Source organism: Vipera ursinii, assembly GCF_947247035.1.
Source record: "Vipera ursinii genome assembly, chromosome: 1".
Taxonomy (NCBI): domain Eukaryota; kingdom Metazoa; phylum Chordata; class Lepidosauria; order Squamata; family Viperidae; genus Vipera; species Vipera ursinii.
Genome location: NC_139512.1, coordinates 266,091,916 through 266,108,776, shown reverse-complemented (window position 1 = coordinate 266,108,776; position 16,861 = coordinate 266,091,916). Strand labels below are relative to the sequence as shown.

General features: G+C 38.1%; 2 protein-coding genes across 5 annotated transcripts in view; both read left to right on the top strand.

Moving 5' to 3' along the window:
• The window catches only part of HBS1L (HBS1 like translational GTPase), a 54,566-nt gene extending 49,111 nt beyond the window's left edge, over nt 1-5,455 (top strand). For all 4 annotated transcript variants that reach the window (XM_083348572.1, XM_083348571.1, XM_083348574.1 and 1 more), the window contains 4 exons: nt 906-1,014; nt 2,469-2,569; nt 3,379-3,523; nt 4,480-5,455. In XM_083348572.1, the coding sequence (XP_083204698.1) occupies nt 906-1,014; nt 2,469-2,569; nt 3,379-3,523; nt 4,480-4,491 (367 nt within the window). In that variant the 3' untranslated portion in view covers nt 4,492-5,455. The remainder of the gene's footprint in view (nt 1-905; nt 1,015-2,468; nt 2,570-3,378; nt 3,524-4,479) is intronic.
• A 155-nt stretch (nt 5,456-5,610) lies between these two features.
• Nucleotides 5,611-16,568, top strand: ALDH8A1 (aldehyde dehydrogenase 8 family member A1). Its single transcript, XM_083348575.1, has 7 exons — nt 5,611-6,163; nt 8,773-8,920; nt 10,668-10,823; nt 12,250-12,399; nt 12,761-13,017; nt 14,137-14,298; nt 15,381-16,568. The coding sequence occupies exons 1-7, from the start codon at nt 6,026-6,028 to the stop codon at nt 15,843-15,845; spliced, it is 1,476 nt and encodes a 491-aa protein (XP_083204701.1). The 5' UTR covers nt 5,611-6,025; the 3' UTR covers nt 15,846-16,568.
• The last annotated feature ends 293 nt before the right edge of the window (nt 16,569-16,861 follow it).

The window sequence follows — 16,861 nt, the reverse complement described above, 5'->3', positions numbered from 1 at the left end:
CATCAAAGTTAAATCTATAGTTTAAAGAGTTCAATAGTGATTTTGCATTCTACTATAGGCAGTATGGTTTGTAATCCATTTTTATAAGTAAAACACATTTTGCGCAACTGCACATATTCATTCTTTCTCTTGGTTAATGCATGTTTTCTGAATTAGTTATGAACTTAAGGGCACCCTTTGGTTCAGTGTGGTAGACTTCAGGGGAAACTAGCTGCCACATCAATTGATGTGATCATGTGACCTCCTTAGACTGATAATAGCATTGTGTCAGGGCACCAGCACCACCACTCAAAAACGGGTAGTCCTTGTTTATTGACTGCCTCATTTAGCGAATATTCAAAATTAGAATACTTTGTTGCAGTTGTCATTTTTTGTTTAGTGACCATGGCTCTTAGCAGCAGAGTTGCATGTCCCAATTGTGATCACCAGGCAAGAACAACCTGTAAAGTGTAATTGCAGAGGCAAAGTAACTGAATCTATCCTTTTCCAAAAGAGTAAAACAAGAATATATTCTTGCCCCACAATTATTTAATTTATATATTAATGACATGACTGACAATTTTTCTAAGGCAAAATTTCATCCTCCCTTTCTTGCTCAATTGCCCTATTCCCGTTCTTCTGTATGTTGATAATATGGCCATTATTTCTGTAACACATATGCTGATGTTTTAAAACTTAGTTATTTTATTGCTTCAGGGAACACTTCGAAATTAATTATTTTAAAGCAAATGTTAATATTGACAGAGGGCAGTAGGAACGGAAGATTCTTCCAATCTTGTTTTTTTGTCATGGCCCATAAACCTGGGCTAGCTGATTTATGTTATGGCATATCATGGTATCATTTAAAATATACAGAGAGTCATTATCAGTATATATTTCATGTGTTACTCTGTTGTCTCTTGCAGTGTTGGTTGTATATTTTGCTGTCCCAAGGAGCCAATTAAAACCTGCACACGCTTCAGAGCTCGTGTTCTTATCTTTAATATTGAACTACCCATCACCAAAGGATTTCCTGTGAGTGTAGCATTTTTTAAGGATTTCATTTATATTTTAAGAATTATTTTCCTGAGATTTTTTAAAGGGACTCATGGTGCTGAAAGAATTTTACATGCTGATGTTTTCTTGCCATTCTGAGCACAAAGTACAGAGATTATAGCAGTCTAGGAGAAGATGGCTATGCAGGTAGTCCTCAACTTACAGCAGCAATTGTAACCGGGTTTTCCATCATTAAGTGATGCAGTCCTAAAACACAATCACTTAGCAACAGCAAGCCCTGGAGACCTGCTTACTGTCATTAACCCAATTTTATCGTTGTTAGGTGAGACAACATTCTGCTAGCTTCCCACAACCAAATTAATGGGGAAACGAGCAGGAAGTTGCAAGTTCCAGGTAGCTTGCAATCAGGCTGGCAGGCAGTAAGTGGCTTCTACCAGTGGTGGAGGTGGGGGGGCAGGAGAGGTTGTTTGAAGTTATGAGGAGGGAGGCACAATGAGAGTGAGGGTGTGAGAGAGGGAGGGGAGTAGGTGTGAGGATGAGAGTGAGGTGCAACGAGGCTTGGGAGGATATTGGAGGCACAGCAAGGCAGGTGGGAAGGCATCAGGGAGAATGCAGGGTTGCACAAGGCTTGGGAAGGATGTACAAAGATGCAAGGGGATGCATGAAAGTGTGAGGGAGGTGAAGCAAGACTCAGGGAGGGCTCAAGAATGTGCCCAAGGTTACGAGGAAGATTTGAGTGTCAGGAAGGGGGTGTGAGAGGCAGGATGAGGCTTGGGAAGAGTACGCAAAGGGGCATGGGTGTGCATGCGAGGCACAGTGAGGCTCGGAGGTATACATGGGTATACAAATAGTGGGGGAGCCATGGTGACGCTCAGGGTGTTTGTGCAGAGATGCACAAGTAGATGGTGTAACGTGAGGCTTGAAGGGCTGGGGGAGGATGGATGGATGGATGGGGAGATTTACCTCAGTGACTTGCAGCTGTCATTGCCAGTTTCCTCACTGGCTTTCAGAGGAAGCTAGCAGGGAAAGTCACAAATGACGGTCACGTGATGGCAGGGTGCTGCAGCTAGTCGCAAATGCAAGCTGGCTGCCAAGCACCCAGATAGCAATCATGTGAGTACAGAGGTGCTGGGATTGCCAGAACTCTTCAAGGACCTGGTCATAACCATCATTTGTTCATTGCCATCTTAACTGTATTCGCTGATGGAATGGTTGTAAGTTGAGGACTACCTGTACTTATTACAATAATTCAGAGGAATTTCAGAGTACTGATAATTGAGAAAATAGGGAAGTGTAATTTTATATTGTACAATAAAATAAAAATGTAAAATTGATCAACAGGATTAAGGCAAAATCTCCTCTTGTCTTTTTATGTTGTATTGAAGAACGTTTTTTCCCCCCAGGAAAAGCTGTATTTGGTCAATTGTTGACAATGGTTAAAGAATGTGAATTAAAATGCAATTTTATTTTAGGTGCTCTTATATTTTCAAACTGTAAGTGAGCCTGCTACTATTAGAAAATTATTGAGTGTGCTTCATAAGAGTACTGGTGAAGTTGCCAAGAAAAAACCCAAGTAAGTATGTTAAGGTAATTTGTTACTGTACAAATATCAATATAGTTTAAAATCTTTTTGAAAAATTGAAATTATGAATTAATTAAACCTGGTAGAAATTGAATGTAAAACCAGTAACCATGATGTATGTTAAATAATTACTGTTACATTAATGCCTACAGAGTATTTTATTTGTATTGATAAGTGTAATGCTAAAGGTATATTGGCAGACTGCCTTTTCTGAATTATTGAAAGGGTGTGGCTATATAAGTACATGATAAATAGTACATTGTCACAGACTCTGATTTCAAAGTGAGACGTGATTTGATAAGATTTAGAGATGGTATATTATGATTATGCTTTGGCTGCTTCTAGCTTTTTTTTAATTAAAAAGTTTTACAATACATTTTATTTTTAACAAACAAAACACAACCCCACCCCACCCCCTTCCCACTCCCCAACCCTCCCCAACCCCTCCCTCCCTTCCCCCTCCCCCCTCCCTGACTTCCCAGAGCTAAGTACAGGGTATAAGAATACAAACAATCATAATCTACCTTATGCAAACAATCATAAATCTGCTTCTAGCTTATGTAGTCCTTGGTGTGTGGATTTCTGGGGAGAAATATGCTTGAAATGAGAAAGAATCATAAAAATATCACCAGATTTTGCAGTTCCTTGCTATTTAGGAGAGGGAACTGATATTCTTTGCAGGTGGAAACTATACTAAATCTTCCGTTCTGTATATCTGAAAACACAAGCGTACGGAATTGGATGGCCTTTCGCAGTAATATAATTCTAATAAATACTAACAAGTTTCCTTTTCCTTGTAGGTGTCTGACAAAAGGGCAGAATGCTTTAATAGAACTACAGACCCAAAGGCCTATTGCTTTGGAGCTTTATAAAGACTTTAAAGAACTTGGAAGATTTATGTTGCGCTACGGAGGATCCACTATAGCAGCAGGAGTAGTTGTGGAGGTACAATGTTTTTGTGAATGCTTTTATAAATGCTAATTGTGAAATCATAGTCTCTGTCTCTTGTTAACCATTTTTTTAAAATAAACATATATGTACTATTAACATTTGAGTAATCAGATCTGACAATTGCTAATATAGTTAGTGTGAGGACATGTTGTCAAATAAACATTTTAATTAAATATACATTTCTTTTAAATAAAATATAAACACTATAGAAATAACATTTTAGTTCCCAAAATTCATCTAGTAAAGATAAAGAAGAGAGGTACACTTCTGTTTTGTCATCTTCCTTTTTTCCCTCAAGCCTGATATTTCCCTATAACTAGGGATTGGTTACCTAGCATTGCATCTGCTTTTTGCAAGATTTTAATCTGTAGATTAGATTGGATCAATCCACCTCCCTTTAGCTATGATTCTGTTTGCAAAATCGGGTTGTCTATCTCAGGATGCAGAGGCACGATTAAATATGTTTTGTGCATCACTGTCTCGTATTTTTAAATTTATTTTTCTGTAAGTATATATGGCTTCTAGTTTGAATCAGGACCATTTTGTGGAGAAAGAGGAATGTAAACCCTCTCCCTAGAAAAATGCATGCAATGGGTATACACTCCTGGTCTAGATCTTTCTTTGAACTTACCCAAGGAAAATACATCATGTGATCTGATTATCATTTAGGACTGGGGCCTAGATTTTACACATGGCTGTATGTGCATTGATATTTAATTTCAAAATATTGAACTTTGATTGATAGGCTTGGTGAGACAAAACTGGACTCCAAAAGTCTAATATTGCATTTCTGCATATGCCTGAACAGCTGTAATGACCAGTGTGTCCCCTCTGCGCTTAATACAACATAGCAGATTAACACTGAAAGCTTGTATATTTTTTTGGGGAAAAAATCTCTTCTCAAAGTATAATAGTGGTTTTTTTAAAATGATATTTCTGTTTTATTTTAGATTAAGGAGTGATAGTGTGCCAGGACATCTGCAATCCAGCCAAATGAAATCATACGCTCAAATATACTTCTCTGAGGAATCCATTTGTATCTGTTGAAGGAACAAAGACAATTATGTATTGGCAATTATGTATTGGGTACTCTGCAAACATTTCAAGGCCATTGTTGCTGTAGAACAATTTGCCAGCAAGGAAATACTCATTGCACTTTCTAACTGCACAAGTTTCAGCATATTCCCAAACTAAAATGTCATCCCATCAATAGTTCTAGCGGATCGTTTCCAAAAACCGATTGGAATAATGTATTAAAGGATGGTGATTCACCATGGGAAAAAAAGTTACTTCCAGCCTTAAAGTTTGTTTACAATATATAGGGAGAGCTGATTCTTTGCTGCATGGTATTTTATAAATTACACATCAATTGAGCTAAAATATTCGAAGTTTTATACAACTATGTCTTCAAAGAATCCTGTTTCCTTCTGTTTCAGAAAACATTATGTAACGCTGCACCTACAACCTAATTTCTTTCCATCCTAATTTTATTTAAAAAATTAAGTAGATATAGCTTGTCCAATAATGATTAATTTTATTTTGTAAATTGTAGAAGTATAATAAAAGTAGTCAACTGAGCATAATAATTTTGGCTTTTTACATAGTCTTTTATAAATTAAAATCCTGACAAAAAGAGTTGGTTCTGATGGAACAAAACATACCCTCTACATGAGTTCTGTAATCGTTGTATTTAAATATAAAGCTGCTATTGCAACTCGCCAAACCCATGTCAAAACAAATAACTTTATAAGGTATAATTTTATATGAGTATGAGAATTGAATGAAGTATGTAGTCCGTCTGCATAAAAATATATTGTTACTTAAAGCTTTCTTCATTTCAGTAGTATGTGTATGTACATCTGTGAGTACATATGAGGGAGGGAGAAAACAGGAATAATGAATAAATATTGGAAATTGGAAATCATACTACATCTACTAAAATCAGTGGTTCTAAATACAGTATACTTTATGTCTGCCTTGAACTAGATTGCTATTGATAACCTCATTTTTATCTATTTTTTTTCCACATCTCACTGATAAATGGCATTTCTCCTAGAAATGGTTGGAAGGAATTAAAAAACAACAACAATCTAATCCAATTCCCCCTGGGTACAATATAATTTTATCCACTGCATCATGTGTTACAGTACAATAAGCAAACATACTAAAATGGAAATAAATCCTCAAAATTACTGCCAGCATTAAGGTTGAAGTAGAATCCCCCCCAGAACACTCATAAATACGACGATGAATCCAAAGTGATTATATTTATCATGCCATTTTTATAAAGCATATAATACAATACTTTTATAAAGCATATTTCCGAGATGTGTATAATTATAGTTCATTTGGCTTAGGCTGTGGGTGCATGTCATTTTTTGATCCAGCCAAGGAATTATTGCCAAAAGAGGAGGAGTTGAAGCTGGCAAATAAAGAAGTATGCTCTGTAAATCGCAAACTTAGTAACAGTGCTTGGACAGCGCAAACTAAGTTGCAATGTCCACCTCTCAGACTCTCTTGATTTTGGAGAACTATATCGGTGGCCAGTTTGTATCATGTTCCTCACATCTAGATTCTTATGACCCATCTATTGGTGAAGTGTATTGCAAAGTACCAGATAGTGGCAAGGAAGAGGTGAGTTCCTACAGAAATTTATATTCAAACTTTTCATGCTTTTGTGGAGTTGTACAAAAAATATATATGCATCAATTGTTTGTAATAATTGTGAACATAATAGTCCTGAAATATTGGCTAGTTTTAATATTATATTGAATTATATTTTTGCCCGTATTTCAGTACAATAACACAGTGTTGTGTCAGCAGCTATAGCCCCAGATCAGCAGCTCAAGGTTCAACACTATTTCCTTTGAAATGTCTCTTTTTATGTGCCGGAGTGGGAATTGTGTCAAACTTCAAGGCAAAATGAAAAGAAAAAAAATTATTCATAGCTTTCCTTATTGGCTGCTTAATTCTTTTAAAAGGCCCAATCAAAATAATAATTGTATGATCTAATGACTGAGGTTGGAAATGAAATACTACTATTCCACACTTTTACAACTTTAACTTTGACCTTTAGCATTCATCTCCAGTCAGTCAAATGTTTGCTTAAGTATACATAGCTAGTGGTTGAAGTATAACTAGCAGTTTTTCCTAAATGTACACTGTGGAGCATTGCTCTCTTATAACTTATTTTTGTATGTAAACAAAATGGATTGTATATTAGATAACAGAAAAAATTGTTTAGAGAATAAATAATCTTGATATCGTGGTTGGTAGGACAAGAAAGCAGGAAGTTTGATTTTAGGCTTCTTGTGGTATCCAGTATGTTTCACCCTCAGCACTGTATTTAACTTTTGAATCACATATTAAAGGCAGGATCAGGACAACCAGTTCAAGCATAAAATTTGAATTAATTTTGAATTCAGTTAAATAACGAATTAAATTGATTTATTATAATTAAATTAATGGTATTATGTATATTTTTTCTTGTCTTAGCCTTTGATAGCAAATTTTAGATCCAGCTTTTTTTTTAATAGCACATTGAATGCTACTTATACACTGCACAGAAAATTTCGGTTACTGGTTAGCTTGAAAATACAGGTCTATAATACTTTGGCACTGCTTAAAATGAAAGACATTGTGACAATTCTGCAGAATTCTGCAGGAGTAACAGCTCAACAGTGCTGCCTAGTGGCTGTAATTCTGAATGTTAAATTGGAAAGTAAGCAAGTAAAAAATACCAAGAGAACTAAAATGACCCATGAAGGCAGCAGTGGGATTCAAATATGTGAACAAGCGGTTCTCTGTGGATGCCGCTTCCGGAAGTCCATTCTGGGCCTGGGCAACAAAAAATTAGCTACCGGTTCTGCTGAAGTGGTGCGAACTGGCTGAATCCCACCACTACTTGAAGGGATAATAAAAACACATACAAATACATGTGTCTATATATCAATTGGTATGCCTTACCCTTCTAATTCAAATACATTTGACATAACTTGAGCAAACCTGTTCAGTTTCTACCTTTAAGTTTAAGTTTATTGAATTTATATACCGCCCTTTTCCCGTAGGACTCAGGGCGGTTTACAAGGTATTTAAAAAGGTCAATACAATACAAAAGTTAAAAACAATTAAAAATAATTAAATTTGATCCCTGAGAAATATAAAACCCCAATTAAAAACTCTCAGCCTGGGCCGGAGAGCTGAAAGAGCCAGGTCTTCAGGTCCCGGCGGAATGAACGAAGGTCAGGGACAGTCCTAAGCTCCACGGGCAGCTGGTTCCAAGGGGCAGGCGCACCCACTGAGAAGGCCCTCCCCCTGGGTGTTATCTGCCGGCAGTCTTATGTCTAGATCAGTGATGACGAACCTCTGACATATGTCCAAGGTGACACATCACCACATTTTGGGTGACACACCAGTGTTAACCAACACCCACCAACTATTCTTGGAAAGCATACCCCACTCGTTTTTGGAGGTTGTGGAGGCCGCACGGAATGGGATGCCTCTCTCATGGTCTTCTGATCCTCTGGAAGTTATGCGAGAGGATCTTGGCCTTTGGAGTCCCCCAAAATCGTGTGAGAACATGCATGCTTTCGTATGATTTTTGGAAGCTTCAGAGGCTGCTTCAAGAATAAAGGACTTGTGTGACCTGGAGCAACCTCAGGTAGATGGCAGGGAACCTGTCAACAAAAAGAGAGCACCACCTGAAAGTTAGCGATGCATGGCAGCACTGGATTGTGGGAAGCAATCACGCCTTGGGGAATGGAGTGACACGGCTTTTTTGAGTGGCAGCAGTGGTGCTAGCGCTAAAGTCAAAGCTCAGGCCTTTACTTCAGGCTCAACCGTTGTGCTGTCACTGAACTCTGCTGTTTAGTATGGCCTAGATGGGGGAAGACAGAGAATTGTTTCTCTTGTTTGGAGAGGAGCGTGACATGCCATCAGGGTTCAAGTTTGGTATTTTCCAAATTTTTGACATGCCGAGCCCACTGGACTAGATCAAGCTTGGCCAGGAGATAGACATTATTCTGTATTGCAATTGGTAGGATGACAAAAATCATTTCAGCTTATAACTAAGGATCATTGATTTTTACCTAACTCAGCACCGAGCAGCCTTCCCTAGGTCAGCTGTGGATCTGAACTTTGGCCTCCAAGAAAGCTGTGTTTTCTCCTTTCTCTTCGTTTCTGTTAATATCTAGTATACAGGCTTTTGCTGATGCGAACATGTGTTTATCGATTGCATTTTAAAGGTGGAAGCTGCTGTCAAAGCTGCCCAAAATGCTTTCCCAGGTTGGTCTGCCAAAAGTCCACAGGAAAGGTCAAAAATAATGAGCAAGCTAGCAGATCTTATTGAAGAAAATCTGGAGTCATTTGCGCAAGCAGAATCAAAAGATCAAGGTAAAGGAGAAAACCTGTTGACTTCTGCCCCTAGTGATAATGGGTTAAAAAAATAACAGCAACTCTCAGCACCAATGTTTATAGGACCAAGAGTCTATTACACTGAGGCACAGCCCACATTAATTCCATATTCAATTTCAAGATAAAGGCAATGCTTTAAGAAATTAAGGATACATTTCTTGCTAGTGACATATATCCAACCCCTAGTCCTGTCTATAAAGTTACAGCCATTTTATTCAATTGTTCTTTCTGTAAGAACATAACCAAAATTCTCAACTGGCTTTGTAAATGATAGGGAAAGTGCTTTTGTTTTTATTTTTAAATGCGAATGTGAGAAAAAGCCGAATTCCAGTTTGTTCACTCAAACAAGGAATAGGTAAGTTGTGTTGTTCATCTAGGGTCAATGAAAACTAGATGCAGTACAACAAATGTAGGTAGCTACATATTGCCCATCCTTTCAAATATGTGACTATCTAGATTTGTTGAATTCCATCTAGTTTTCATTGACTCTAAATCAGGGGTGTCAAACTTACCACGTCATGTATCACAATGTATCGTGACTTTTTCCCATTACCAGCAATGGGGTGGGTGCGGCTTCTGTATGATGAAACTGGTCCGTGGGTCGGCAGTTTGACGCCCCTGCTCTAGATGAACAATATAACTTGCCTATTCCTTGTCTGAATGGACAAATTGGAATTTGGCTTTCTCACATTCACATTTAAAGATACAAACAAAACCTCTTTCCTTCTTATTTATTGATTTATCTGGATTCGAATCATTGTGTCTTTAGCTATGTATTCAGGTGCTGAATTACAGTTATCGCTTCGTTTTGATGAGCTCCTTATATTTAATGCAACCTCAGAGAGATACAGCATTCTAAGAATAATTGTACCAATTAACTTGGCCCAGCGTAGATTCTTCATAATTAAATTTCTGCATGGACAAAAGTTATTTTAGGGATGGATCTCCTTGTCTTATTGATGCACAATTTTTGTTTGTCTTCTGTCTGATAGCACAGTACATCTAGATGTACTCTCCTGGTCAAATGTGGCCAGAGAGATTTATATGGATTTGCCCATAATCCTTTAATTTCCTCTTGCTTTCTTGTGTTTTTGGAGTTTTATTTTGAGTATTTATTTTATTTTATATTTTTATATTGGGACTTATATGCCGCCCTATCTCCCAGAGGACTCAGGGCGGCTAACAACAATAAAAAACCAACAGTACAAAAGTTAAAAAAAAATAAATAACAGCCCCAAATATTAATTACACAGTTAAAAATTAAAACTTTTAAAAACCCATCATCAATCCAGGTCAGCCTGATGGAAAAGGAACGTCTTGAGGTCGCGGCGAAAGGACCGGAGGTCCGGGGCCATCCAAAGCTCAAGGGGGAGTTGATTCCAAAGGGCTGGCGCTCCCACAGAGAAGGCCCTCCCCCTGGGGGTCGCCAGCCGACATTGTCTGGCCGACGGCACCCTGAGGAGGCCCTCTCTGTGTGAGCGCACTGGGCGATGGGAAGTCGTCCCTGGCAGCAGACGGTCCTTCAGATATCCCAGGCCTAAGCCATTTAGATTGTCTTCTCCCCTCCACTGCTTAATAACTGGACAAGTTTCATTCTTTGCATAAAAACTGTTCTTGCAAAAACTGTTTAGAACATGAAACCTATTGAAACAATTTGTACATTTCAAAAGCATTGCAGCAACACCTTCAAGTATAAAACTATTTGATAAACATCCTCCTGTTCCAGGAAAAAACATTTCTTTTGCCAGAACAGTGGACATACCCCGAGCAGTATACAATTTTCGCTTTTTTTCATCATCTATCCTTCATAAGACAACAGAATGTACACAGATGGATCACATGGGCTGCATGCATTATACTGAAAGGTCACCAGTGGGAATTGGTAAGTCTTGGTCAAAGATCTGCAGATGTTTTTTTTTTTCAAAAAAAGAAAAATAATCTTTTTAGGACTAGTATAAGTTAGTAAATTTAGCTTATTGCCTTATTTTATATACAGTTGTTGGAACTAAAAAAAATTCTCATTTTGAACTATAAAGCAGAGATACTCAGTTGCATTTGGCCAACAAAATACGGGTATCGTTCCCCAGATTTGTTACCAAATTATGATTTTTAATATAATAAAAGGGGGAAATATTAAATATATGACTACTGCATAATCATAGGAAATTAGGTTTTGTTTTAGCTTTATTCACTAGTTTGAGGAATATAGTCCTTGGCATGCCTTTTAAAGACTTATGTAGTCTGTAGTGAGGGCATCATGTGATCGCAATTCCAACTTTCTGCTGGCTTCCCCAGTGACTTTGCTTGTGGGAAGCCAGCAGGGAATATGGGAAATTGCAATCACATATTTGCATCTCTTTGAAATGCTGTAATCATGAGCCAGGCGCCCAAGCACCCAGATCATGATCATGTGACTGTAGGATGCTGCAACAGCCAGAATGCCAAGTAGCTGTTGTAAATCCCTTTATCCAATACTGTAACTTCGGTGATAACCCTAGAACTACCTGTAGTTTAAACAGTTCAGGGCTGCAAGCATCCAGATGACCACTAGATGTCACCATTCACTTTTCAGTTTCTCCCCCCCCCCCCCCCCGCAGTTTAATGAACATCTAGATTTTTATATATCAAATCTGGTAGCTCTCTAGTACAGCGTTCCCCCAATCTTTTCCTGTTGGTGGCCCGGTGCAAGGGAGGGGAAGGTTTTGTGTGAGGGTTAGGGTTAGGGGTTAGGACAGGCAGGCATACATGTGCACAGATTCATTTGTGAGAGTGGCAGGTGCCCATGTCTGCCGCTTGAGCGAGTAGAGCTGCGAACACTGACGCTCGTGCAAGTAGGGCTGTGCACTGGTTGTGACTAGGCCACAGCCTGATAGTGGGCTGTGGCCCACAGGTTGGGGAACCCTGTTCTAGGATAAAGCACAGCCTGAAATTTTCCATGTTTTTTCTAACAGGGATAAGTCCATTATAATGAGCTTGCTGAATTAGAATATAATTAATTGGCAAAGAACTATACTTTTAACAATGAGCCAAGCCTGGTATCGGGGCACGGCCTGCCTTGCTCTGCCTAATGATCCAATAGCTCATTATAGAACCTGAACAGTAGTTATTATTCAACATTTCCATTTACTTATTTCCTTTGCAGATAGTTTAGTATTTAGAATGGGTGCTAAAGCAAAAGACTACTGAAACCTATATAGAGCTGTCCTGCTCTGTTATTTCACTGGGTATCAAAAGAGGATGACAGATTTCCTAAGTATCAAATTTCTTGTTTAACCAGATTTGTTCCTTTTCCCTATCTTTTTTGAAAGCTGGTTTAATTAGTCCTTGGAATTTGCCGCTTTACTTACTGACCTGGAAAATTGCCCCTGCTGTCATGTGTGGAAATACGGTAATTGCCAAACCGAGTGAAATGACATCTGTCACAGCCTGGATGATGTGCAAACTTCTGAATAAAGCAGGTATGCTTGAAAAGTAGCTCCAATAAAATAACTAAAGCAGTATACATATTGGTGATTCAAGATAAAAGTAGGTAACACTGTGAGTCAAAGGCTTATGTATCAAATACACGATCAACGTAATATTCCATTGGTAGCATGTTTTCGAACACGATCGTAATGAAATATGACAACAGATTGAAAAGACATTGTATAACAAGCAAAGAATATCCATCATATATAACCCTTGCGTACTCTAAAAATAGTTGGGATCATACTATTAGTCTTGTATTAAAAGTATACGTTCCTGAAATTAAATGGAATATACTACACTAGCATGGAGTTTCGTCTGCTTATGTGATTTTCCTCCTCTGCTGCCTACGAGGTTTTCCTCCGGGTGTGATAAATGTCGTGTTCGGAAGTGGGCCCAAAGCTGGAGATGCTCTTGTTTCCCATCCGGCCGTATCTCTGATTTCCTTCACCGGGAGCACGCTCACTGGCCAGCAAATCATCCAGAGGTCTGCCTCGCACTGTAAGAAGCTTTCCTTGGAGCTAGGAGGCAAAAATCCGGCTATCATTTTTGAGGATGCCAACTTGGATCAATGTATTCCTGCCACTGTAAAATCCAGTTTTGCTAACCAGGTATAAACTGATAGTCGCTTGCTCACCCCTCTCTGCTAAGGCAAGCTTTGCTTCTGAAGTTTGAGAAACTGTGGGTCCTCGTAACAGATTCTTATCTAAAGACTTGAGTATGTTATTCTGAATCAGATCATTCATTTTTTTTTTTTACTTATTGGAATTGGGCAGCTAATAAATTGCAATAAATAATGATAACATTTTGAAAAAGGGAATTAAAAAAAGCTGACTTAACAGTTAATGCTTATTTATTTAGCATGTGGCAAGTGAGTGTTTTGAGATTCCTTGATGATGATGGATAAGTAGGCACCCTTTTTCTATCAGAATTCATTTTGGAATAACTCTTTCTGGTTCATATCCTCACAGTTTGCCACTCGAAAGAGTTCTGCTACTGTTCTGCACAGAAGATCCCAAAAGATCCAGCGCATAAGATCCAGTATAAGAGAATTTTCCCTACAATGGGTTGCCTGTGTCTTTTGGTGCTGTGTCTTGGGGCTCCTCATATCCTGGACTAGGTACCAGGAGGGGAGATAATTAGTCTTTCTATATCCTGCCCACTGTTCTTTGGAAATACCAAGATAAAATATGATTTTCCCTCTTGCCTCTTGGGCATGAAAGCAGTAGTCCTAGAAGGAGTGAAACGTCATGCTCCAACAATTCCTTTCCCCCCAAATTTGACTTGTCATTTGGTAAAAATGGATAGGGATGCTTTCCTGTTCCAGCAGTCCGGCCTGGCATGATAGCGTTAATTGGGGTCCCAGTTTGTTTTCATTAGTGTTTCTTATTATTTTATTGTTCAATCTGTATACATTCCTTCCTCTGTACACCGCCCAGAGTCCCTCGGGAGAAGGGCGGTTTATAAAAACTAATAAATAAATAAATAAATAAATAACAAGAAACTGCATAACAGCTTGCTGGTATTTATGGCATAATTGTAAATCTTTAAGCTTGTCAATTTACTGCTCTTACTGAAATCTCGAAAGCAAATTCTTCCTTCTGTAAACTAAACAGAATTTCACTCTTGATACTGATACATCCTTAAAGAACCTAAAAACTCCTGCTTCACCGAAATAGTGACCCCTTATTGACTTTCTCCCTTTTCTGTGCCTTGTTCAATCTTGTCAGGGTGAAATATGCTTATGCACCAGCAGAATCTTTGTTCAGAAAAGCATTTCCAAAGAATTCCTGAGAAGGTTTGCGGAAGCTGTTAGAAAATGGAAAGTTGGGAATCCTTCAGACCCCACAACTGATATGGGAGCACTGATAAGTAAAGAACATTTAGCAAAGGTAAACAGCGTTGGAAATAGCTTTAAATTTGCTAAGTTTCGTCCTCCTTAGAGAAAGTATTGCAATATATTGTGATAGAGATTTAATTATATCTTGGTAAATTCAGAGTGATATTTTTTTTTAGAGAAAGAGTAGGTCTTGTTTCAAACACTTGTTGAAACACTTGTTTTAAGATGTTTCAGGCTCAGGGTATTTCCTAAAGCTTCCCTATCAAAATTGTTTCCCATTATGTAATTTTGCCAGTTGTCAGGTTTGCCTGTTTTTTTTTTATTGTGCACACTTGTAAGTATTTTATTTTTTTGTTTATTTAATAATATTTATATACCGCCCTTCTCCCGAAGGACTCAGGGCGGTGAACAGGGCAAGAATAAAAATACAAAGTTACAAAAATTAAAAACGAATTAAATATATGCCCACTAAAAACAGTCAATACAATTAAAACCCCAATAAAACAACAATAAAAAAAACCCCACCGATCCCTCATCAGGCCAGGCCGGCTTGTTCGAATAAGAATGTTTTTAGATCGCGGCGAAAGTAGCAATATGAGTAGCTGAAACGTCTCCTTAGTGAAGTCAGATCTATGGATGGGTGCACACAGATGGAGAGAATCTGGTTATTTCCTCTTACCAACTAACTTCTCAAATATATTGTCAGCAGAATTGAAGAACACATTTCAGATTCTTCTTCTGTAGCTTCAAATGTTGAAGTGTCAAAAGATTTTTATACCTTTCTTAATGTAATACAGTATTTAGGGTTTAATTAATAATGCTGCATGAAATGATCACACAATGTTCCAATGATAACATTGCAGTGGTGTTTTCCTGTTATAAGATGAAATGGATGTTTAAATAAATGAATTAAAGCAAATCAATTTTTAAGAAGCTAATGTTTTTTTTAAAATAGCGTGTGAAACACGGGAGCTTAACTGAGTCATACAATATTTCTAGGTATAGGTGTTATATAGTAAATATGTGGGTGTGAGAGTGTGTATTCATACGCACTGGTCTTTTACTTCCTTATTGTTATTAGAAATTGCTGAATTCTCTAAATATGCTTCCTCTTTTTGTTGCTGCTCCCATTAGGTGAAGAAGTATATCCAGCAGGCTCGGGCAGAAGGGGCCAAGATCCTCTGTGGAGAGGGAATAGACTCATTGGATCTTTCTCCAAGAAACCAGAAAGGCTATTTCTTGCCTCCCACAGTTGTTACAGAAATTGAGGATAATTCTTGCTGCATTCAGGATGAGATTTTTGGTCCCGTAGCTTGTGTAATGGTGTTTGACACAGAAGAAGAAGTGATTAGGAGAGCCAATGGAGTCAAATATGGCCTGGCAGCCACGGTCTGGTCAAACAATGTGGGCAGGATACATCGAGTTGCTAAAAGACTCCAGTCTGGATTGGTGTGGACCAATTGTTGGCTTATCAGAGATCTGAATTTGCCCTTTGGGGGAATGAAAGCCTCTGGGATAGGTAGAGAGGGAGCTAAAGATTCCTATGAATTTTTTACTGAGGTGAAAACAGTTACCATAAAATATACTGATGTGAACTGATAGGAAATGATTCATGCCATAATTCTGTGTGTGTTGCTTTGTCTCTCTCGATGTATTGAGAAAAATGACGGTCATGGTTTATACTTTTAAATTTACTAAATATACTAGAGAAAGGGGCATATGATATAATTATATGAGAGCTTACAGCTGGAAAATATATGGCAGAGTCTGTCATTAGCTTTGTTTTAATTTTAAAAGAGCTGATGAGTTTTATCTGGTTTAGTGTGCTGCTTCCACAACAACCAACTAGATGCTGATGGGAACCCAAGCAAGACATTCCCCCTTCTCACTTGTATTATTCAACAACTGCTTTGGGAACCATGCTGTCTTTGAAAATAAAGCTAAAATATAGTAACATAAACAGGACTGTTCAACATGAATTTGTCTAATTTTTTTAAACTTTTCCAAGCTGGCAGCTGCCATTACATCCTGTGGTAGAGAATTCCATAGACTAGCTATTTCCTAAGTATGAAGGGCTTTCTTTTAGCAGTCTTAAATTGAAAATTCATCTTCATTGCATAATTCAAACTGTAGTGTCCACCTTTCCCCACTATCTGTCCTACCTTATTTAGCTTGGATAATTTTAGTAGACCTTTCTAGAAACTTCTGTAGGTCTATAAACTCATTTTTGAGACAGTGATTAGACTGAACACGGTCTTGTAAAGTATTGTGTATTAAAAAGTATATAAAGTCCTGTATATAATTGATTCCTTTATATTCTGTCTTTCCTAATGATCCATAATTGGGATACAGGTAGTTCTCGACTTATGACCACAATTGAGCCCAAAATTTCTGTTGCTAAGCAAAACAGTTTTTAAGTGAGTTTTACCCCATTTTACAACCTTTTGTTGTCACAGTTGTTAAGTGAATCACTCTGTTTGTTAAGCTAGTAACACAGGTGTTAAATGAATCTGGCTTCCCCACTGACTTTGCTCGTCAGAAGGTCACAAAAGGTGATCACATGACCCTGGGACACTGCAACCATCATAAATATGAACCGGTTGCCAGGCGTCCGA